Below are 25,777 nucleotides of genomic sequence, written 5' to 3'. Positions count from 1 at the left end.
ACATAAACTGTTTCTGTATCATGCTCAGATAATAGACTGGACCCTCCCCCCACCCCTAAAAAAGCAACTTATTCTATGTGAAATTCTGTGTCACAGGCACACACTGTAATCCAGTAGTTAGAACTGAATGCTGGGAGTAAAAATTCATGTCTTCTATTGCCAGCTCACTCTCCAATTCATTGCATAGCTTGGGCCACTCATAACTCTGTACCTCAAGGCACCCTATGTAAATAAATTTGTTAGTCTTTAAGGTGCCACAAGTACTCCTGTTCTTTTTGCTGATACAGACTAACACGGCTGCTACTCTGAAATATGTAAAGTCAGTTTAAGAATACCAGCAATAATAATTCACATAGATGTTACGTGGTTTAATGTTGTATTAAGTATATAAAACCATGCTTACCGTATTCCTAGACTGCCAATACCAGCACACAGCATGGGTTATATCCCTCATTCTGCCGCAGATTTCTTATGTGATGTTTGACAAGACTCTCCCATCATGCACATGCACAAGAGGACTGAATTAATGTTGCACAGACAGCCTTAATTCTGGCATTTCCTATTTTTTGAGAGCTTGGCTTTGCAACCTTAACGTTCTTTTAGTGTAGTTTGGGTATGTAATAAATGAAACACACAGTAGCTGATATATACAAAAAGGGATCTGATTTCCACTCAGATACTATGGTGATAAGCGGCAGTATAAAACCCCCAAGGTTTGATTATACTATAGATTTAAGACTTCACTTACACTGGCATGTTCCTCCATTAGTAGGATCTCCATAGTAGCCGGATATACAAGTCTCACAGTGTTTGCCAGTTGTCAGGTTCTCACACTTTTCACAGATGCTTTCATTTACACATTTACTGTGCCCATTGCACTGGCAGGCTGAGGGAACAAAGAGATACTTGGTAGTTGTGCTCAAATATAGTGCTTCACACAGTGTCTGAAGAATCTCATCTGCATTTTGGGTTAGCAGCTTAATCAAGTTATGAATGGAACTACCTCATGCAAGTTCTGAATTGCAAAGAGACCGTGGTTCTTATGTTATGGGCCATGACATCTGAGATCATCACGAAGATGACTGTTTCAAATTTAAAATGTTAGAGAGGTATAAAATAAATTGATTACCAAAGTATACAACAGAGATACGGTTCTGACTGGCCTGGAAGCAACAATAGGGAGAGGTCCATGGGGTTGGGGGGAGGCAGGCAGTCCACATATTTCTGGGATCCTCACTACATAACTCAACGCAAATGTGCTGCATAAGAAACTGGGCCTTGCTAACAGTCAACTGAATGTTTTATTTAGAAAACAAGAACTGCATTTCGTCTTATGTTCATTCATTCCTCCTGTTTAAATATACTCAAAAGTGATTAACAGAAAGACTAAAATGCTGTAGTCTGACTGTGGACTCCTTCCTTTTCAAAATTAAATTTACATTCTTTGTGCATATTTCACTTTTTCTCTCTTCATTTAGTAATAGGAAATTAAGTTCTGCAATCATTTAAGAATTTGGTCTTTCATCTGGAGTTTAAGGCTATGTCTATACTACATAGCCTTTTAGCAGGGGTGAAAGTGGGCTGGTACGGTACGGTGTACCGGTAAGAAGCTGGTACTGACCCATATGCAGCCGATGTTAAAGCACTGTCGCTGCCCCTTTTGCTTCCCCGTCGGCAGCGCTGCCGGTAGGGACCGTACCAGCAGGGCCGCTGACAGGGTGGGTGGGGCAAAAGGGGCAGTGGCGTTAAAGCATTGCCGCGGCAAGGGACCCTCCTTAAAGCACTCTGCCCCTTCTTTCCCACCCATCCCTGTTGGCAGGGCCGCCGACGGGGGGGGGGAGGGGGCAAAACTAGCAGCTGCCTTGGGGATGGCGATTTAAAAGGGCCCATGGCTCCTGGAGCCTCAGGGCCTTTTAAATCGCCGCCAGAGCCCTGAGTGGCACGAGTCAGGCAGCGCGGATGGGCTGGCTGAGGGAGGCTGACTCCCAGCCCTGGCCCTTCTGCCCGAGGTCCTGCCCCTTCCAGGGGCTCGGAGTCGGGCCCCCGTACCACTAAGAGATTAATACCACTTTTTCCCCTGGCTTTTAGCAACACAAGTCACGCAGCATAGCCGCTGTTTGTCTGCTCTCCTGCCGACAAAAAAGTTTTACTCCCAATGAGCAGCGTTCGCACTGTCGGCAGGAGTGACAACGCGCTGTTCACACTGACACTCGCTGTGGCAAGACTTCTGTCGGGGGGCGGGGCGGGGGAGAACACCTCTGAAAGACAAAAGTTTTGTCATTCAATTGCCAGTGTAGACATAGCTTAAGTTTTACGACCTCTGAAGTGTTTCAATTATTAAAAACACTTTTGCACAGTTACCTGGACACTGGATAAAGGACCAGTTGTATTTGTTCTCTGCTGGACACATGCTGACATTAAGGATGGGTTCCAGGTAGTATTTTCCTGTTGTTGGTGGAGATGGCATCTTTACTGGACCTCTGTAGGAGCCTTCCATGCATTTCCCCTTTCCTGTGTTACTAGGGTCCGTACACCAACCACAGCCAGGCTGTTCCAAACAATGAGCACATGTGCAGTAGCCGGAACAGTTTGCAGCTTTGAAAATAAAGGTCAAATGGTAAAATAAACCACTAGATACCTCACAATACAAAATAATATTTGAAATAAGAATCTTCATTTGCCTTTTATTGATCTTAAGACTGATCCTTACAAGTTGGAATCAACATTTATTCTAATACATTTATAAACACGTCTTTTCATGAATTTCTATCACTGTACTTAATCCAACAATCTCAAAGTTTGCTTTTGAACTTTATTGCAGACTAAATAAACAAAAACAGAAAAGAAACAGCCTGTTATCCAAATTGGTACAGTAAGACACAGAGTCTAAATCATTTAACCAGTTACAGAGAAAGCCATTAAACAGCGGAAAAATACCCAGTCCCTTTCTACAAATTAAACAGTGCACACTAAAATTTTGCTGAATGTTTTCAATGAACTATTTGAATTATAACCATCTTATTTACAATACAATATTTGAAAGATAAAATGCATGGTCTCCAAATGAAGGAAAGAAACACATTTAATTTGATTAACCAATGACCTGTTTCAAATCTTTACTGAGATGTACCCCACTTTATTTATACATGAACTATATACAGCTTAATATTACATGCTTCTATGTAAAATATAAACCTACATTAGAAAGAAGGGGTTATTCAAGGTAATTCGTCCTCAGTCTACTGTCTCCACAGAACCACTTGGTAGAAACTGAGTGCAACACGATGCAGACACAAAACATTCTAAAGCAAACTTCACAGTTAGGGGCCATATGAAGATCACTCAAGCCCAGCATTCTGCTGAGCTAGGGTGTAAATTCTACACACTCGTTAGCTTTTCCTCAGTTCCTTGTTAATAAGTGAGACTGTTTTGGTGATGACATAGAAATTGTCTTATTTGCAGGATCAACCTCAATGTTGTGCTATTCTACTTCAATAAACAGTTTCATTCAATCACAGATTTGATCCTGAACAAATGAAGAAAGATTTTCTGTACTCGGAGGGGAGTATAATGTCTTTCTATCTTAACTACTGAATCCTTGGCAGTGTTTGCATTTTGACTTTAGAGGTAGAAAATACGCTTCTATTACTTTGCTCCATTCAATCACGTCTCCTATCACTTCCTTCTCAGGCATGTGGAGTAAAATACCAACTATCTGTTTATGAATTAATAATTCAAAACTAATCATTTTACAGTGTTTATAAGTAATTTTTATATTCACTGAAGAGAGAATGAAAAGAAACAACCTATTGCAAATACTGTAGAATGAAAAATAAGCCAGCTTTGTCCAGAACCATATCATCTGATTCCCTGACCAGCCTCCAGCAGTTTCTAGATCCTAGCAAATTCAGCCCCCTAATTTCCTTCTCAAATATTTAATGATAATTCATTCCCCCAACTACACCATTCTCTATTACCAATGACTTTGCCCAGACCCCTACTCCCACGAGGCTCCTAAAAAATTCTATAGCCTCTTTATGGTTTCAAAATACACAAAATGAGAACCTTGCTCTTCTCCTCATTGCTCTTTAGCTTTTAGAATAGCGCTCCTTTCAATTCACAGATCAAATTAGAAATGAATACTTCTAACTTGGCAAAAATATTTTACATATGTTTTGCTAATAGAAACATTTCAGAAGGACACGTTGAAAAATTGAAAAAATTCCGATAAAAAATACTGGATGTGTTTTCTTCCTGAAAAAAAAAAAAGAGTTTTCATAACCCCATTTGAGAGCTTACGTTATTTACTGTTTAGGTTAGAGCCATACTTTAGGGCACAATCCTGCTCAACATCTTCCATGAAACATAGCATGTTCAAGGATTGGTCCTTACATTTGCAGAGCTCATCCAATCAGGGAATCTGTGATTCTTCTAACACTATGTAACTGAATATGATCTTGTCACATTAAATTTGTTAGCAATTTATGCAAAGCCAAAACTTTCTTAGACCATCTTTCCAGGTACAGAGGAAATTACTTACGTGGACAACTGCTCATGGTGTACCACTCCATACACTGGCCATAGGGGAAAGAGGCCACGTAAGCATTTGAATCCACGCACTGTTTCATGTTACTGCACCACATGCACTCAGAGCTGCCACTCGTGCACTCTCCACACGCCATCCTCAAGGCACAGGGTGTGCGACATTGCTTGGCACTGTGGTTAGCTGGGCATTAAGAAACAACACTCAATGACATGGGAAAACAGATTACACAATACTCTAGTTTATGGTAGTAAATTACAGGCTCTTGCTCATTTGCACAATAAAAAAAATAGAGGTGAATCGCTCTTTGTCAACTAGTCAAACTTGGAAGTTCAGAGAATACTGGATTTTTTTTTTGTTTGCTGGCAGCTCTGAAAAATTGAAAACAGCTTAGTTTCAGGATGAAGCAAAAATAAAATATTTTCAAAATTTCTGATGAATCAAGAAGTCAAAAAAATGGAGCTGGGTTGAAACAAAACATTTAGTTTTAACCTAACTTGAAATTTTTTTGTTCCAATTTCGGGTATTTTCATAAGTGCAAAAAAGAACTAGATTCATAAAATGTGGTGCAGGGCGAAGATGACTTCTATTATAATCATTAAAAATGTGGTGCAGGGGGAAGATAACTTCTATTATAATCATTACCCTAGTGGTTAAGATACTTTCCTGGATTCAATTCCCCCTTCTGCTTGATGTGGAGAATGTAACTTGAATTTGGGTCTCCCCACTGCAGGACAGGGTCCTGGCTATGGGATATTCTGGTAAGGTGCTCTCTCAGGCCACGTCTATACTACCAGCTAAATTGGCACCGCTAAGTCTATGGGAGAGGGCTCTTCCGTTAACATAGCACGATGTAGATACCGCTGTAAGTCGATCTAAACTACGTTGACTTCAGTTAAGTAACTGAACTAGCGTAACTTAGATCGACTTATAGCATTAGTGTAGACCAGCTCTCAGTCTCCCCCGTTGAACCTTTTCTACTTTGTGTAAATAATTAAATAGTCTCTGAAGCAGGGACTTAAACTCTGGTCTCTCACACCCTAGGCGAGAACCCTCAACACCAGTCAATATAGTCACTCTCACTCTCTTTCCCTGGTTCAGAGACTATTCCTTGTCTTTATGAATGACTACAAGTTGCCACTATGCATTTTGTGAATGAACTCTTCCTTTGCTTTTGTCAAAATGCCCAAAATTGAAACAAACATTTTGAGTCTGGTCAAAACAAAATGGCATTGCCAACATGTTTTGATAGTTTTTTGACCAAATCAAAAATATGTGATTAACTTGTGCCCAGTTTGCGAATAGTTTCGGGTTGGCCGAAACTGCATTTTTCAGTGATTAGTTTATTTGCCAAAAATATATATATATATATTAGCCCAACTTTACTACTAATTGGAAAATCTCTCAAAATTTAGTTTGAGTATTTAATCAGCTAGTTGTTGCTGAACTGAATCATTTCATCTGTAACATGGCCATGATGAGAAACTTTACAATTTGAGATCTACGCAGTAGGAAATATCAGTTACAGCAATTCATTTTTCAGTAATTATAAATTTTCTTCAGTGCAAATGCAGAGTAAAACTGAAAGGAAACAAGTTGAATGTTATTGCTATTTACATCTTTATAGTGCTGCATATATGTTATCCATATAGTCCTCTTCACGCTTCTGTGAAGTTAATAGTGTCAGCATTTAACATGTGGAAGAGTGGGATAACGGTTAAGTAACTTGACCAATGCTACAGATCAAATCAGTATTAGAACCAGAATTCTAACTCAAGAATTTTTTGCTCCTAGTCCAGTGCTTAATCCACTAGACAACAATTTAGACCAACCATTCTCAGACCAAAAAAAAGACAGACCAAGTTAAGTTTTAAACTAGTTATAGACTAGGTTAAAATATTGTGAGAATGTTTAGTTAGAAAATTAGTGACTCACAATTAAAGTTTCTGCAAACATCTTCATCTCTGACTTTATCCTGTACTAGCACAAAGCAGAACTTACATTGGTGTGGCTAATTTAGATATGTAATCAGCCAGCCTTTCTAAAAAATTAAAAAGGCGGCTCTAATTGTTATTCAAAATAACTATCTAGAATGGAGAGTTAATAGACCCAGCCGTTTTAAAGATATGCAGTTCCAAAAATGACAGAGGACACAAGAACATAAGAACAGCCATACTGGGTCAGAACAAAGGTCCATCCAGCCCAGTATCCTGCCTACCGACAGTGGCCAATGCCAGGTGCCCCAGAGGGAGTGAACCTAACAGGTAATGATCAAGTGATCTCTCTCCTGCCATCCATCTCCATCCTCTGATGAACAGAGGCTAGGGACACCATTCCTTACCCATCCTGGCTAATAGCCATTAATGGATTTAAACTCAATGAATTTATCTAGTTTTCTTTCTTTCTTTTTCCCCCCCCACCCCCAAAACTCTCGTATTTCTAAAGTGTTTTGCTCGATTAACTTTAAACTTCGAAAAATATTATCCTCTGGCTAGACAACATGTACAAAAAAAATTTAGGTAGAGAATGGTTTTTATTTTTTAGTAAGAAGATTGTTCCATACCATAATTAACCTGAATGTCACATACAAATATACAATTGGAAGAAAGAGTTAAAGCTAATTATTGCTCAACAGTCTCACTGTACTTCTGCTGTTTTTTTAAATGCTTGATTTTTGTACTGAATAACTAAACAAAACTATTGTTCAAACTGGTCTGTTTGGTTACTGAATGATGCAAACATTCAAAATTTAACTGGGAGATCTTATTTGTATTACTTAGACAATAAAATACTTCTGAACTAGTTCCCCATAAAAAAAGCCATTCATCAGCAGCATATTTACCAGGCCTTTCACAGATACTGCCATTAACGTGGTCGATACATGTTGCGGCCTTCAATCCCTGCTGGTAAGACTCAGCTAAATATCCACAAAATCCAGCACCACTTGGTTCCCCAGGCAGCCACTGGAGCAAGGTGTTTGTAAATGGAGACATGTCTTCCCAGCACCAGTATGACACATTGATCTTCCGCAGCCCAACCCAGGGGGTCAAAGTTTTGGCCTAGAGATAAAATAAATGTTCGATTGACTGAACACCATAATTTTACCACTTCACATAGTTAAGAAGCAGGACTTAAAAAAAAACAAAAAAAAACCCACTAATGTCATGCAGTGTATGTGAACCACTCTAGCAGATTTGGAGGTGCAAACATTAATTAAGGGCATACTGTTTTCTCAGTCCCACTGGACTTACACAGCACATCAACTGGAGAATTAACATCCTTCAGGCATGTGCCTCATTTATCTAATTTAAAACACACTCCCTCCCATCTCCCAAACCACTCTACACAAACCTTTTTTCAGCTATTTAAAAACTAAGCACTAGAGAGGAAGCAAAATATTTTAATACATTTTAAACCTGAACAATTCTGAAGTTAACAAAAAGAGTTGGCCTGAGATGCTCATGAGTGTACTGTAAAAGGTGAGAAATAGAAACAGCAGTTTTCTGGGGTGATTGTTTTCATTGCTTAGATAAAGAAAACCGCTACAAATAGTTTAAGTCACCGTTACGTTCTGTATAACAATTACTATCATTGGGAGGCCCACAAAGTAATCCACCTACTTCAAAACATTTTATCTTCGATTAACGTAAACCTGCAACACTTACTGAAGCACTGTGGGTACTCAGCACCTCTGAAAAATCAAGCCACATTTTTTCAGGGCAACTACAAATGAACAGACAAGCTGCAATCACTGGGCTCTTAATCAGTGAGCACTCTCCCTCAGAAAGTCATTACCAGAGTGAAAGCAGCACATCATTTAAAGGCAAAGTTCAAATACCAGATGCAGTGTAACTTTCTACCAAAGCTATTTTTAGAAATTACAAAACATGCTAAACCAATAAAACATACAAATATAAACTAAAACCAAAAGATTCCTTAAAAATCTGCACAGTTTTTTTTCCTAAGACCCTCACCATTACCGACTCTCTAAGCAATAAAGTAACCAGAGGTAAGTGAACGACATCCCCTTTCTAAAAAAAAAGTTCAAATGTTAGAGAGCTTAACAAGTTCATCAATTTATACAGCACTCATCACCATGGTATCTAAAAGCCTTGAGTTTTGAAAACCAGGTACTTATACAATATTCTATGTTTCTCCCCCTTGCCTCACAAATCTTGTATAGAAAGTACCTCATATAGGGTTGATAAAAATGGAGCACCCTAATGTCCTATAACTGTTGAACTGTTTCATTTTAAGATCACAGAGGGAGCAAAAGTAGGAAGAAGGAAAATGTTCTTGTTTCAATTTAACAATTCAATTTTTTAGATATTTGTATTCTACATATAAAGTATGTTTCTCCTCTAAAAAGTAACAACATAATATGACATTCCATGTTTATTACCTAATTTTTCCTTTTGACCATTTTTTCAATTTACCAATAAAAAAGTAATGTCACTGACTGCTAGTCCTGCGCAGTCTTGGCTCTCAGAGCTTACATAAGTTCTTCTTCTGTATCATCAATAAAAATGGTTCTGCAGGCCAAATTAGGACCTGAATTACATCCGTGCATCACCACTACAACCTTAGCAACGCTTACGCAACTCCGCCATCCATGTCTTTTATACAAGTGTAATTGATTAGAAAAAAGTCAATTCTATTGATGTGCAAGTAGTAATAAATTCTAAATCAGGGGTCAGCAACCTTTCAGAAGTGGTGTGCCAAGTCTTCATTTATTCACTCTAATTTAAGGTTTTGCATGCCAGTAATACATTTTAATGTTTTTAGAAGATCTCTTTCTATACGTCTATCATATATAACTAAACTATTGTTGTATGTAAAGTAAATAAGGTTTTTAAAATGTTTAAGAAGCGTCATTTAAAATTAAATTAAAATGCAGAGCCCTCCAGACCAGCCAGGACCTGGGCAAGGTGAGTGCCACTGAAAATCAGCTCACGTGCCGCCTTCGGCACCGCGCCATAGGTTGGCTACCCCTGTTCTAAATCATTTTATTAGTTGTGTTGACTTTAACGTTAGCAGGAAAAAATGTCTGTCACTAGAGCAGATCTAACTGAATATTTCACATGGGTCTGTTGAGTATCAAATCACTTTTTAGAACAGAACTTACGTGCTTTACACTAAGTATATATAGTGCCCCAATGGAAGCTTTATTTACAGTCTAGGGTGACATGTGCAGTTCACATGAGAACTACTCACCTTCATGTTGCAGTCATGTATCCCAAATCAGAAGTGTGTGTGTGATTTTATTATGCAATGATATCTCTGAGACACCCTGCATGTTATATTTATGTTACACGTTTACATTCTCTACTGTTTCACTGCAAAGCTGCCATGGAATATGTTGAATTTAAAAAAAATCAGTCCCCTGAGTTAAGGGGCATATTTTGATTTTGGTACAAAACACAGAGTACCACAGCAAGTACTCTTCCATATTCAGCACTCTACTACTCACAAGGTATTCAAGAGTAACACTCACCAAAGACTGCATTCTCTGCAGCTCCTTTAGAACAAATTCCACCTTCTTCTGGGTTGTGAAAGATGCCAGCAGAGCATTCTGAGTTCTGCATGCCAATTTAGCATTGTCATAGCTCTCTTTTGTGCTATTGATTTTCAAACACGAGTTGCCAACCAAATGCCAGTTTGCTCCACAGATATTTTCTATGAAAAAGTGAAACCAATTAATGATACACAACACCTTTCTCCCCCTATTCAAAAACCATCACTTGGAGATGGTGAATGTCCTCCAAAAAGATAAACAAAACCTCATACAGTCCATTCAGTCCTAATGATTGTTCAGCCAATCGCTAAGACGAACAAGTTTGTTTACATTTACAATGCTGCCCGCTTCTTATTTACATCACTTGAAAGTAAGAATTGGCATTCGCCTGGCACTGTTGTAAGTCTTACAAGGTATTTACATGCCAGATAGGCTAAACATTCATACGCCCCTTCATGCTTGGACTTGTAGGCTGCAAAGTTTTATATTGTTTTGGTTTTGAGTGCAGTTACATTAAAAAAAAAGTCTACATTTGTAAGTTGTGTTTTCACAATAAAGAGATTGCAGTACAGTACTTGTATGAGGTGAACTGAAAAATAATTTCTTGTGTGTCTTTTTTACAGTACGAAGTGAGCATTGTATACTTTGTACTCTGTATTGTAAATGAAATCAATATATTTGAAAACATAGAAAAACATCGAAAAATAGCCATAATACATTTAAATTGGTGTTCTATTGTTTAGCTGTGTGGTTAAAACTGATTAATCACAGCTTTTTTTTAAATCTTGCAATTAATTGCATCTTTTTAAATCATTTGACAGCCCTAATTACCACTTCTAATAATATTACTAATACTAAGCTTCATACCTAATTTGGAATGAACAGACCAGAAATGCCAGTCTAAGATTTCAGCTGGATTTCAAAACAAATCTCACATAACATTAAAATATACATAAAATTAATTGTTCCTTACAGAGAACAGTCCTTACCTCACCCTAATCTTAAAAACATACCACAGATTTTGAGGAGGAAAAATAAAGAATGTTTTTGGATTTAGGGATTTAGTATTTGTTTTTAAATACAATATATACGTACCAGGTAAGGCTATGCATTCTTGATTCCTGGGCTCCCATTGGCAGTTCTGATCCATGGCACAGCTTTTACAACTTGTCTTTTTGTTACAGTAATATGCAGGGTTATCCTTGGGGCATTTATCATATTCAGTAATGGGTACCTAAAACACACAGCATGTTTACATTTTTTTCTTACATGTCTATTCACACTCACGAAGACCACCACTATAATTCTGTAGAAGAGGCAACAAATTAAGTCTACAGAAGGACCAATATTTTCTAAAGATGTATCATTTTCAGAATTCCTTCCCCAAACCTGCATGCTAAGCCACCTCCATCACCATGCTCAAGTCCCTCTTAAATCAGTTGTGCCATCTTGCTTATAAGATGTGAGGAGGGAATCAAGGGGTTTTTGACCTTATGAATAGAATTATCAGGATGTGCACATGCCTTACCAAATAAAATTATACTGATGCCCTCATCTTTCCTTGCCCCTTCCCATTGTCTCTTTAGGATATGCACTACTTAGGTAGCTGAAGTATAATATGATCCAAAAGCCATTGAACCTCCTCAAGAAATTCAGATGTTTGTAGTTACAGTTATTTACACAGCAGAAACACATAAATAGAGGTAATTGTGACACAGATTAGTTTTCCTGATATTTGAAACTTTATGGCGAGATTAACATTTTTAGAGCGATATTTAAACACCTTTACCTGATCTTCAGTGCAGTTGTTATGCTTTAAGATACACTGGTCAGTGCACCATTGACAGTTATTTGTATTCGCTGTACAGCTATAGCAGTCTGTAATCTGATTACATTTTTCATGATCTACAATCAAAGAAAAAACCTGCATGACCAAAACAAAGCATTTCCTGACAGAGTTCTAAGAAAGTGTTTACACATATGATATAACCAATGGCTGTGCCAACAGATTTCCCATAACCCACCAGAGCTATCAATTAAACTGGACTTCTTGATTTTACTTTAACTACGTTGAAGGAAATTCCATTAATTTCTTCTGTCAATAATTTTAAGTCATTTTCAGGAAAGTGCACATGCAATTAAATGCAGAAAGACACACAAATGTTGAGATTGCCCATGCAAGCCCAATAGATAGATGTCCATTTGTCATTTGCACATACAACAGGGCAATTTAGATGTGCAAATGCAGACACATTTTTCTGAAATCCTGGTTCTCAATTGGGAATTTCATATGAAGTTTAAATCTTCCAGTTCAACTTTTTCCTCATTTATCTTCTCTGCTTATGCAGTACTTTGTTTATACACTAAACATCCCAAATTACTGTCCTTTTACATCAATTGTTTTCACACAATTAAAGGATGCAATCTACTACAGAAGCACATTTCAGAAAAAAAAAATCAACTCTGGGAGCTGGCAGAGCACTGGCATAAACTACTACAGACTTGATAGTTGTTAGAAAACTTAATAAAAGGAGTCCAGAATTAAATGTAGTTCAAAGAAATTGCTCAAAGATTGATAACTTTATGAACTTCCTTTCCCCACTCCAGTTGAAAAAGTGATAGCAACAATCATCTGATGACACCTCCTCTCTTGATGAGCAAAAAGGAGTGCAGCATGGCCCTGTCCAATCTTTCCCAATGGTGCTTGTCAACAGAGTTGGTGGCTTTCAGAATGACAAATCTCAGGTCACTTTCTATGGAACAATGGTCCAAGCCTGGCTCCTACTGGGAAATTTAATAAAGGAGCAAAGATAATAGCAACAGTCTGAGTTGGGTAGATGTTTAAAGGAGAAAAACTGAGAGTTTTAACTGTCCACCCCCTAAACTGCCAAGCAATCATTTCAGCAGCACTCTGTGGCCCTCAAGCCATTTCTATCACTTTACCGTAGCATTTAATTTGTAAACTGTCCAGTTTTTATTAAAACAAAATTAAAGTCATGCTCTCACAGTAAGACACATGAGGCTGTTTATTAGAAGTCTACAAGTGCACCTTCTACACAAGGTATGTAGCCATACCTTGCTAATGCACACGCTGTTGACGTTTACTGCTAGAAGAAACAAATACCGAACACATTCAAATCATTTTTAGGACCACAGAGCGCCAACACCTGGATTTTTACACGCTTATCTTTTTGCTAACTCTTGGAAGGCTGAATATTTTCAAGAAATAACCTGAAGTTTATAACAGTGGTAGTGAAAAGATTTAGCATGCCCAATAGAGTAGGCGCAGTTGACTTGTTCATAATTATATCTGAAGTTCATATCGTATAGAATCTTGGCCCACAGTTCCTGACTTTGGCTATTTAGTGAACAATATAATGTACAAAAATGTGAGGAGGAACAGAGAAGAATTGAAACAGTATGGAAAGAAAAAAGTGGAAGTCTATTCTATATACGCTTTTATACCACACTCATCACCATTGTATCTGAGTACCTTCCAGTAGTAGTAGAGCATTAAGCTACATGACTATACATCGGTCACGTGATGGTTGTTCTTTTATCCTCTCCTCAGATGGAGAAGCATGTGCAGTGGAGTATCTTGTTTTGGTGGTAGTACATCTTTTTAACACAAATATACTCATTGCTGTGTGTCTATGCTGTAGAAGTGTAATGCATACATACCTGGTTTAGAAGGACATTCTTCGAAAACTTTTTGTTGTTGCTCTACTGTTGCTCTTTCCCATGGGACACACAGAGAAAAAGTGGTGTTCCACACACACCTGACTCCAGGACCTGCTCTTAAGCAAGACGTCTCGTTGTCATAAGCTTCACAGCTTTCTGGTGTATACCTCAGTATATCGCTCAGAAGGAGGCTGTTGAACCCCCCAAATATATACACAGTGCTAAACATAAATAAGAAAATTGAAGTAAATGTTATGTTCATATATTTGTATCTATATTTGTAGACCATATATAGCTTTATTTCAGTACTACAGCTCTCGATAACTGCACAGGGCACCTAGAGTATATGGATAGGTGCCCTTTTTTAGTAAATCCAACTAGATAAATAGATGTTGGTTAAAGAACACATTAAACAGAATGGTGTCTCAGATTTCCATTAGTTCAGTGAATCTCAATCCATGACTTTTGAGCCATAAACTGCATCAGATCATTCCTCAGTCTGGGATTGTTGTGATGTATATGTTGTAATATGTTATAGGCCATACAGACCTAGTATAAATGCTGTACGTGTACATGAGCTGCGTGCTGGCAGCTGAAGCAAGGACTTAAGGTTACGTGAAATCAAGAAATGTCATGCAAAACAAAAACTTTGTCATGTCCATAAGAGGAAATGGAATGTCTTGGATTATGGCGGCCTGCCCCCAACTGCTCTCCTGGAATTATGGATGAAAGGCTAAGTAAACAGACAAAGAGCTAATGACGCGACAGACTGGTCTATAAAAAAAGGTTGTTTGCTGTAGCTGAAGACAGAGTCAGACACTGACCCAGAGCCCTGAAAAAGAAAAGGCATGTAATGTGGGGTTCCCCATGCCTTGTGCTCGGACTGAATTTCGACTGGCCATCAGGATTTCCTTCGGATCTTCAGACTCTGGTGTAGTATAAAAGGAGTGTGAATGTGGAGTGAGTGGGGTTTATATTGTAATCAATAAAAATATTTAGAGTATTATATACCAACACTGGTTTCAGAGTAGCAGCCGTGTTAGTCTGTATCTGCGAAAAGAACAGGAGAACTTGTGGCACCTTAGAGACTAATACATTTATTTGAGCATAAGCTTTCATGGGCTACAGCCCACTTCATCAGATGCATCTGTGAACACTGTGTCCGGTATCTGCCTGCTCCCCAATCCCACAGGGAGGCCTCTATCAGAGCCTAACATTTGGTGAAGAATTGTGAGGAGGGGAGAGATATAAGGAGTGCCAGATTGTGAGAGACTGCCTCACAGGCGACTCCTTATTTATGGAATTAAAAGTGCACGTGGGGAGATACTGCGTGGAGTTTTGGGAACGTGCAACATTAAATATAAGTGAATGAGAGCGTGCGGGGAGATTCCCTGTTGGGTTATTGAGATTGCATTTGAGACCTGCCCTTGGATGGAGGATGCAGTAGAACCTGACGTGATAATTGATAAATTAGAAAACATGTTTGAGACGTATGTACAGCTGTACAAGCCTAATGCCAGCAAGAAGCAGGCAGCTGTGATATGGTTGTTGTGGTGGGCTAAGAAAAAGGTGTACACCTCTACTCCGATATAACGCGATCCGATAAAACACGAATTCGGATATAACGCGGTAAAGCAGCGCTCCGGTGGGGGGGGCCGGGGGTGCACGCTCTGGCGGATCAAAGCAAGTTCAATATAATGCGGTAAGATTTTTTGGCTCCCGAGGACAGCGTTATATCAGGGTAGAGGTGTAATTGAATACAAGAGGGAGGCATGTGCAGGGCTACAGACCCTGCAAGAAAGTTTTAAAATCTGCCAGGAAAGTTTTGAGAAGGAAGTAAGGCAAGCACAAGTCATGCAGACTCAGCTGGAACAACTGGGAAAGGAAAATAGAGAACTGGAAAAGAGAACGATGGAATGGGGACACAGGCAAGGCTCTGCAGCATCAGAACTGGGAACGGAATATTGGAGAACAGACTTTGTGAGTGTGTAGAGCAAGGGTGGGCAAACTTTTTGGCCTGAGGGCCACATTGGGGTTGCCAACTGTGTGGAGCACTGAGTAGGGAAGGCTGTGCCTCCCCAAACAGCCTGGCCCCCACCCCCTCCCCATCCCCTACTGCCTCCCTCAGAATCCCCGACCCATCCAACCCCTCTGTTCCTTGTCCCATGACCGCCCCCTTCCGGCACCCCCCGCCCCACCCAGCTCCCCTATCCAATCCCCCCTGCTCCCTGTCCCCTGACTGCCCCGACCCCTATCTACACCCCTGCCCCAACAGGCCCTCCTGGGACTCCCACGCCTATCCAACCACCACCTCCCCACACACACACCACCACCTTACTGGCTGGAGCCAGCCATGCTGTCCGGCAGGAGCTTGCAGCCGCACCACTCAGAGCATTGCGCTGGCGGGGGACAGTGGGAGAGAGGCCGGGGGCTAGCCTTCTCAGCCAGGAGCTCAGGGGCCAGGCAGGACGGTCCTGTGGGCCGAATGGTGCCCACGGGCCGTAGTTTGACCACCTCTGGTGTAGAGCTATGAATATGTTTGCTTGGAATTAATCCCAATAAATATTGCAGTGCCTGCACTTCGGATTTCTGATCTTGTGCTGTTTGTGTGGCAACAACCAGGGGAGAGGGTGAAGGAAAGGAGGCACTTAAGTCCACTTGAAAGAGGTTTAGAGTAAAGGCACCATTATGGGAGAGTGCCAGTATTTTTTCTACATTTGGTGCTACTCCAGTAAAGGCATCTGGAGGATTGTAAAGTAAAGTTAGGGGTGGTTAAAGACGACTTGGCACAACAGGATTTGGAGTCAGAAGCAAAGTTAATAGACCACCTTAAGAGACAGGAGCTGCAACTTGGTCGGAGTGAAGAAAAGGGAAAAAAAAGGTTTTCATAGAATCATAGAATATCAGGGTTGGAAGGGACCTCAGGAGGTCATCTAGTCCAACCCCCTGCTCAAAGCAGGACCAATCCCCAACTAAAGTGAAAAAGGGAGAGTGAATGGGTTAACCCCTGAAGGTGCTCAGAAACAATTAACTGCAACAGAGAATGCGAGCTATGGAGATATACCTATCTCATAGAACCGGAAGGGACCCTGAAAGGTCATTAAGTCCAGCCGCCTGCCTTCACTAGCAGGAGCAAGTACGGATTTTGCCCCAGCTCCCTCCAGGTGGCCCCCTCAAGGACTTAACTCACAACCCTGGAATTTGGGATTTAATGCAACTACCCTGGATGTGACTTATGAAAAAGAATTGGCTAATGTCCATGTGGGATGGAATGAGTCAGCAGCTCTCAAAATGTGGATGTATGATGCTATGGAAAATTCTTCCATAATGGTGAAATTAAGCTGTTTCAGGAAAATCGACAGGAGAATATACTTTTGCGGGTAGGTATTTTGTGTTTCTTAATCAAATACCAGTAAATAAAACGGCACCAAGAATCAGGGTGGATGAACATCCATATAGAAGGGGGGGAGTAACTGAAGCCTCAACTATTGTGGACCAAACGATCTGGCTGGAGGGGTCGGAATTAAATGTGAGTGCACAACCTTCAGAGTGTACGCCATATGCCAAGCATGGCAACAACAATGGGTAGATGGAGCTAAAAGAAGTCAGAGGTATAGGAGAATATACTGTGGGTGGCATTGGTGCGGAGGTGGGGGTGCTGAATTGGTTTGATATTGAGACGTTACGAGGAAAAATGTCTTGGGTGAGACAATGCCATCACAAAGATCAAAATTATGCTGTGGCTCTTTGCAAATGAGCAGTCAAAGAGTCATTTTGTCAACTGATTAAAATAGAACACTATTTAGCTAAAGAATTGATTTTTCCAAACTCCTGAGGACAAGGATCACATCTATGTTTTAAGCATAATACCACTATATGTGTTACTATTATTTTTACACACCTGCACACACAATTTAGTTTTAATGACGACTAGTTAAGGGGTTCTCAAACTTCACTGCACCACAACCCCCTTCTGACAACAGAGTTACAAAATGACCCTGGGAGAGGGGCAGAGACTGGGCCCTCCCTCCCCCGGCTTGGGAGGGGGAAGACGGGGCCACAGCCCAACCCCCACTGCTCAGGGCAGGGGTGGAGCTAAGACTTCAGCTTCAGCCTTGGGTCCCAGCAAGTCTAATAAAGGCCCTGGTGACCCCATTAAAATGGAGTTGCGACCCACTTTGGGGTCCCAACCCACAGTTTGAGAACTGCTGGACTAGTTAATGCAGAATGTGAAAACTAATGGAACTGAATAGAAATTTGGTTGGCAAAAGTTCATTCCTTTCATCTTATAGATATTTTTGGTCCCAATTCACGAAAAAACTTAAGTATGCCCTTAAATGCTATTCACAAAAGTCATTGCATTGAAGGTATTTAGCTGCTATCTATTTTGTGTGAGATTTTCAAAGGCACAAAGGGCAGTTAGAAGCTCAACTCCCTTAAAAGTTACTGGGAATTACAGGCCTACCTCCCATTTGTGACTTAAATAGATCTCCCCCCCTTTCATGTGTTTAAGAGAGGCATCCTCCGAGAGAGATGGCACTGGAACCAAAACCAGAGACTTAGCAAATCACACACTATGGATATTATTATAGCAAATGTAGCCAGCAAAATGGCATGGACCCCAACTGGATTTGTGCCTGAACAGCACACGTTTTGTGGGTGGCAAAAAGAGAAGGGGCCAGATAGGAGGAAGGCTACAAGCAAGCAAGAAAAGGTAACCAAGATGTGGACAGAGGTCTTATAAGTAGGAGCAGTGAAGAAAGAGTATATTTTTGGAGCTATTAAAGCTAATAAAAGCAGAGATGACAATGGAGATAGAGAAGGGAAGAGAAGGAGAAGTATTTGGAGGGAAGATGCAAAATTCAGTTTTGGACTGACTGAGTTCTAGAGATGAGATGGCAACAGTGTCTGGTCTAGTTGGAGAAGAGACTGAGTCAGGGCAGCTAAAAATAAGAAACTGGGTGGAGTTAAGAGGTTATAGGTTGGAAATCTTCAGCACAGAGATGCAAGTTGAAGCTATGACAGGAAGTAAGGTCACAGAACTTCAATTTGGTTTCCAGTTGAAGTTCTCAGTGACCTTACAAACACGTACATATATGTCTGTATATGGGCTCATTTAAGTACACACTATGCAGATATAAAGTAAGACTTTTTTTATGTCTTCTGACCTGTCACTCAGCACAGCAGAATGTCCAAATCTGTTGACATCATGTTGGAGATCAGGTCGAGGAAGTACTGACCAATGATCACAAGCTAGGATTAAGGAAAGCTCACTTCAGAAAAGTTCCTCTAGCATAATTAATAACTGACATTTACACAGCACATTCCTTCCTGAAAGATCCCAAAGGACAGTACTTCAATAGCTACACAGAAACCATTTCACCCTTCACCACAATGCAACCTCTACAGTTGAGTGGGGTAGCTGTTTAAAAGCACAAGGCACCACCCACTATACAACATTTCAAGACAAAGTGAATGCTGTATCCATTTGAAACCATCTTAGGGCCAGGTACAGCCCTCCCCTTACACGGATCTCTGGAGGGCAGGAGTGCAATGAGCTTTCCCTATGCCCTCATGCAGCCTGCATAAGGACTGGGGACAATAGCATTCCCTGTGCTTCAGGGAGTTAAGGGACTGCTCTTATCCCGACATTCCCATGGGGCCCCCAAAGAGGAGGAGATGGTATGCAATGGCTCTTCCCCAACCTATGCACCCATCCATGCAGAAGGGGAGTAAGCTGTATTGCTGGAGAGCTAGCTGCTCCTGCTGGCCTCACTTTCAAGGACTTTGGTGGAATTATGGGTAACAGTTTGGGGGGGGGTTGTTTGTTTTAATTACTGGAATTAATCACCAAACAACGTGATGCCCAGAACTGGACACAATACTCCAGCTGAGGCCTAATCAGCGCGGAATAGAGCAGAAGAATTACTTCTCGTGTCTTGCTTACAACACTCCTGCTAATACATCCCAGAATGACATTTGCTTTTTTTGCAACAGCATCACACTGTTGACTCATATTTCACTTGTGGTCCACTATGACCCCCAGATCCCTTTCTGCAGTACTCCTTCCTAGGCAGTTATTTCCCATTTTGTATGTGTGCAACTGATTGTTCCTTCCTAAGTGGAGTACTTAGCATTTGTCCTTATTGAATTTCATCCTGTTTACTTCAGACCATTTCTCCAGTTTGTCCAGATCATTTTGAATTTTAATCCTATCCTCCAAAGCACTTGCAACCCCTACCCGATTGGTACTGTCGGCAAACTTTATAAGTGTACTCTCTATGCCATTATCTAAATCATTGATGAAGATATTGAACAGAACTGGACCCAGAACTGATCCCTGTGGGACCCCACTCATTATGCCCTTCCAGCATGACTCTGAACCACTGATAACGACTCTCTGGGAATGGTTTTCAAACCGGTTTTGCACCCACCTTATAGTAGCTCCATCTAGGTTGCATTTCCCTAGTTTATTTATGAGAAGGTCATGCTGGACAGTATCAAAAGCCTTACTAAAATCAAGATATACCACATGTACCGCTTCTCTCCTATCCACGAGGCTTGTTATCCTGTCAAAGAACGCTATCAGGTTGGTTTGACACTATTTGTTCTTGACAAAAACATGCTGACTGTTATTTACCACCTTATTATCTTCTAGCTGTTTGCAAATTGTTTGCTTAATTATTTGCTCCATTATCTTTCTGGGTGCAGAAGTTAAGCTGACTGGTCTGTAATTCCCTGGGTTGTCCTTATTTCCCTTTTTATAGATGGGCACTATATTTGCCCTTTCCAGTCTTCTGGAATCACTCCCGTCTTCCATGACTTCTCAAAGATAATTGCTAATGGCTCAGATATCTCCTCAGTCAGCTCCTTGAGTATTCTAGGATGCATTTCGTCAGGCCCTGGTGACTTGAAGACATCTAATTTGTCCAAGTAATTTTTAATTGTTCTTTCCCTATTTTAGTCTCTTCTGATCCTACCTCATTTTCACTGGCATTCACTATGTTAGACATCCAATCACCACCAACCTTCTTGGTGAAAACCGAAACAAAGAAGTCATTAAGCACCTTTGCCATTTCCACATTTTCTGTTATTATTTTTCCCCCCTCATTGAGAAACGGGCCTACCCTGTCCTTGGTCTTCCTCTTGCTTCTAATGTATTTGTAAAATGTTTTCTTGTTACCCTTTATGTTTCTACCTAGTTTGATCTCGTTTTGTGCCTTGGCCTTTCTAATTTTGTCCCTCCATACTTGTGGTTATTTGTTTATATTCATCCTTTGTAATTTGACCTCGTTTCCACTTTTTGTAGGACTCTTTTTTGATTTTTAGATCACTGAAGATCTGCTGGTTAAGCCAGGGTGGTCTCTTGCCATACTTCCTCTCTTTCCTACGCAGTGGGATAGTTTCCTCTTGCGCCCTTAATAATGTCTCTTTCAAAAACTGCCAACTGTCTTCTATAGTTTTTCTCCTTAGACTTGCTTTTCATGGGATCTTACCTACCAACTCCCTGAATTTGCTAAAGTCTGCCTTCTTGAAATCCATGGTCTTTATTTTGCTGTTCTCCCTCCTACCATTCCTTAGAATCATGAACTCTATAATTTCATGATCACTTTCACCCAGACTGCCTTACACTTTCAAATTCTCTACTGGTTCCTCCCTATTTGTCAAAATCAAATCTAGAACAGCGTCTCCCCTAGTAACTGTTTCCATCTTCTGAAATAAAAAATTGCCTCCAATACATTCCAAGAACTTATTGGATAATAAACTACATTTTTGAGTGCTGCTTATTTACTTTGGTTTCTCATATAATTTCTTTCTTTAGGCACTGTGAAGAAATCACACAAGAAACACAGAATCCACTAATCAGCCAAAGGAACAAAAGCAGAAAAGTTTGGTAAATTGAAGTGCTATATGTTGGGCCAAGTAAAAGGGAATGCCGTGGAGGCTAATGGCCAAAAGACTGCACACTTTTTATCCCGGCTGGTGTAGGTAGAGCCTCTCTCATAGTGTGGCTGCTTCAGCATCGGAAGAGGAAGACACTGAAGTTTAACTGATCTACAATTAGTTAACATGTTTCATAAGGTTGAGAAACTGGAAATCTCTATGCAATTAATAGAGAAAAGTCAGTATGTTATTAGGGAAGAAAATCTAAAGAGCTCCAGACTGTCGACAAAGTCTTTAATATAAGGTAATGCCATGTTGCATCACAGGTTGAAGCAACTGGAAAATAAATCCACATCCTCCAACAGGTGTGCAAATCGACTTACAAGAGGGTGCAGTGAGAAATAACCTTATTATTTCTTCACGGAAGTTATTTGAGGAACTATGGGGTAAGACATTTGATCTGGAACTACCCTTCCACAGAGAGTCATTGATTTACATTCTCCTTGTGCAACACCTAGACAAGAAGGTGTGGTGAGAAGAGAAATAGATAGGACTCTACTAGCTGCATTTAATGCTCTAGCAAATGGTTATTTCGAAATTGATTTTTTTTTTAAGTTATCTACTCAATTGTTACAGGATGTAACCTTTCCTGACATCATTCATAAGACTAGCACACATGGTTCAAGTTTGTAACGGAAGACTTCAGCAAAATTGGAGCATAATTTGCAATTTATATCCAGCAAGTTGTGAGTTATGAGAGGCCAACAAATATATTTTTCTAGATTATTAGGAGACTTGGAATGTTTTGCTTTCTAAGCTCCTTTCTCAATTTTTAACAGAAGATCAAATATTGGAAGAAACTAATGGGTTAGAAATTACTAAGAATTCTCTTCTTCCAACTTAGATTTACAATGTATTGATTATACAAACAGAATATATGTGCTGTCAAAATATACAGCTTTACTCAGTAATTGGTATCATAACTGAGTTTGATAGGGCAAACATTAGAGATTTATTTTTTTCCTTTTTTGGGCAGGGGAGGGAGAGTAATTGTATTCATGGCCTTACTGTAAATAATTTTTATGTTGACCTTTTAAAATGATAAATAGTTTAAAAACTTGCTTAAATCAAGAAGTCAAAATTCAGAATATTAACCTTATTGCAGAGAACCAGGAAGGGATTCTTTACTTCAGGGAATTTCAGTAGGTGAGATCTATCTTTTGCTGTATTTAATACCTAAGGGTATGTCTACACTGCAATTAAAAACCCACAGCTGGCCTGTGTCAGCTGACTCTGGCTCATGGGGCTTGGGATAAAGGGCTGTTTAACTGCAATGCAGATGTTCGGGCTTGGGCTGCTGCCCAAGCTCTATGACCTTCCCACTCTGTAGGGTCCTAGAGCCCAGGCTCCAGCCCGAATATGTACACCTCAATTAAACACCCCCTTAGCCCGAGCCAGTTGGCACAGGCCAGGTGCAGGTGTTTAATTGCAGTGTACATATACCCTAAGATACAGCGATTTGAATTCTGAATGGTGCTTTCTCCTCAAATTTCAATTAGCTGGAAATGCATGTATTTTCTCTTTTTAAATATTTTCACCTCTTATTTTTATTGAACATAGTTTCTGGACTAGGTATTTGCAAATAAATGCTGCCCTCTTCTGGCTACACAAAGTCACCAACATCTAATCCTTTGAAATAAAACCCAGTCCTTTGGCTTGGTTACTCAATAGCACTTGCAGAGACATTTGGATTTATGGAGTGTACACATTAATCAAACAAGATTTATCTTGTTGTGATGCTTTATTTTCAGGAGACCCTGCTCCTAGACCTAAGCTCAACTAACTAAAGAATGCTGACTACATGGCAAGCTCTAGCAGCATCCAGTGTTTGTATTTGTCACGACATACTATGTTTCTGTTACATCACAAATACAGAGAGCCTATGAGATGTCAGATTAGTTCGCTGGATGAGATGTTAAAACTACATTCCTTATACTAGTGTGTGTTGTTTACCCAAGCTCAACATCCCCAAACACGTTCCAAAATGAGTAAACAAAAAAACTTATTTCAAACCACATATCTCCTACTCAAAAATGGGGTTTTAATATTCAAGGTTGTATGCGAGCTCCTACTGACTATATAACTGCTGCTGTACTCGCCTACAAAGTTGCTGCACTGTTAGTATCCAGTTCAATTGTTTTGAAATGTGTAGTAAACCAAGTTAAGTCGGTCTTTCCTGCTTATACATTCTCCTGCAGTATTCTAACAACAGAATTTGGTATCATATACACAGCATTTAAATTAGTCTTTTTAAAGACAGTTTTCTCTTTTCATCTCCAAGGAAAGGTTTTTGCTTGGGAACTTACCAAGATCATATGCCATAAAATCTGAAGAAAAGCACTTAGCACCATGGCTCATTGATGTGTCATTGTGTGTATTTCCTCCAAACACCAGCATGGTTCCACTCATTATCACAGCAGTGTGCAAATAGCGGAAAAATCTACTATCTTTAAGAATTGTCCTTCAGAAATGGAAAAAAAAAAAACATTTTTTTTTTTTAAAGAAACTAACCGCCACCTGAAAAAGACAAAGTAATTTCCAAACCCACTTTGGAGAGACATTTGTGGTGGCAATCCACTTAATTATTTTTCTAATATAATATGCAATGGCCTTTTCTTTCCAGTCTGCTCCTTGCCTCCTATAATTTGATTTCCTCTTCTCAACTACCCTCCCTCCCCCCGATTTTTGGGTCATATTCATCAGTGGCATTCTACTGAAACATCTTGTCCTGGACAAGGATGTAATACACGCATCTGCCACCTCCAGTCTTCACCAAAAATCAATATTTAGCATATGGCCAGCAACAGCCGTTGAGCCAGAAACTACCTGGGAGAATTTCATGATTGTTCTGGTGGTTACAAAACCCTAAACCAACCCAAAAGGGTCATCATTTAAATTGGATGCTGTCCCTCCTCAACCTAAGCCAAATATCTTGACTAAAACTTCTAAACTAGTAATATAGCCCTGCAGATTAATACATGTAAAACTGGATGCCTCATCCATGATTAAATCATGGACAGCATTAATTATATTAGCCACTGACCTTGCATCAAATCAACACGATTAACAGTACTGAGAGCTAAACAGAGCACTCTCTTCTGCGATTTCCCCAATGTTTTGAGAGAGTAAGGCCTTAAAAGGTTTGGGGCGGAATGTATAGCTGACTGAATATCAGTTTCCTGGCTGTGTGGGTTCATGCCACCAGAACCAGCAAAGTTGTTGTAGCTGGGATGCTGCTGTACATCAACACTGTGACTGTAGTACATGTGGAGGGAAAGATTTTCCCTACCTTTAAGTCACATTTCTACAACAAAGTACTCAACAATGCAGCCCAATGACCTGCTCTGATTTGGAATAGAGAGCTGAGTGCTGTGGTGCTTCCTGTATGGAAGGAGTTCCTGAGCACTGCTCTGTTCCTGGACGGAGGCCAGAATGCAAAAGCCTGTTGAGCAACCAGCCAAAAGCATGGGTGGGCTTTTGAAGCACCATTCCCCTTGAAGGGGAGGGAAGTGCTAAGAAAAAATGGGCTGTCAGAAGGCAGTTTAGGAGATCTTATGGGATGTACTACCAGTCCTGAAAAGGGAGCGAATTGGAAGCCTAAACTTCTAGCTGGGCAGACAGGAGTGGGCTCACAGCCTGAAACCCAAGTCACAGAAAACAGTAGTATTGTACCTTCAGTTTAATTAACCAGATAATACTTCATCATTTTGCAAACAGCCAGTACTCTAATACATTACATTCAGATGAGGTCAGAAGATGAAAAGATACTTACCACATCCGTGTATCAACTTCATATTTGTATAAGTCATCTGCTAGTCTATACTTGTTAGCACTGAACGCTTTGTAACCTCCATGGATATAGATTGATTTGGTGTTTGGATCGTAAACACTGCTGTGACCATACCCTCCCTGCACCAAGGCTCCACTTGTTTGTAAAATATTCCATGTATTTGTCGCTAAGTAGAGAAAGAAACTTGTATGTGACAAAAGACATGTAATGTGTAAGCACTGAAAACAGGTCAATAGATTTAGCTAGGAAATAGACTCTCCCTTAACTCAAAACCACTAGCACTGCATACTCCATAGCTACAGCC

The 25,777-nt window shown here is 40.1% G+C and overlaps 1 protein-coding gene across 5 annotated transcripts in view; it reads right to left on the bottom strand.

The window, feature by feature from the left end:
* The window catches only part of ATRN (attractin), a 231,779-nt gene that overhangs the window by 128,591 nt on the left and 77,411 nt on the right, over nt 1-25,777 (bottom strand). For all 5 annotated transcript variants that reach the window (XM_039540648.1, XM_039540651.1, XM_039540652.1 and 2 more), the window contains 11 exons: nt 25,456-25,639; nt 23,990-24,144; nt 18,908-18,992; nt 13,740-13,960; nt 11,848-11,963; nt 11,154-11,292; nt 10,038-10,219; nt 7,386-7,602; nt 4,541-4,726; nt 2,362-2,595; nt 749-886 (listed from right to left, as the gene is read on the bottom strand). In XM_039540648.1, the coding sequence (XP_039396582.1) occupies nt 749-886; nt 2,362-2,595; nt 4,541-4,726; nt 7,386-7,602; nt 10,038-10,219; nt 11,154-11,292; nt 11,848-11,963; nt 13,740-13,960; nt 18,908-18,992; nt 23,990-24,144; nt 25,456-25,639 (1,857 nt within the window). The remainder of the gene's footprint in view (nt 1-748; nt 887-2,361; nt 2,596-4,540; nt 4,727-7,385; nt 7,603-10,037; nt 10,220-11,153; nt 11,293-11,847; nt 11,964-13,739; nt 13,961-18,907; nt 18,993-23,989; nt 24,145-25,455; nt 25,640-25,777) is intronic.

This window comes from Mauremys reevesii, linkage group 5, assembly GCF_016161935.1.
Source record: "Mauremys reevesii isolate NIE-2019 linkage group 5, ASM1616193v1, whole genome shotgun sequence".
Lineage (NCBI taxonomy): Eukaryota > Metazoa > Chordata > Testudines > Geoemydidae > Mauremys > Mauremys reevesii.
The sequence above is the reverse complement of the archived record's forward strand: the minus strand, read 5'-3'. Positions and strand labels throughout refer to the sequence as shown.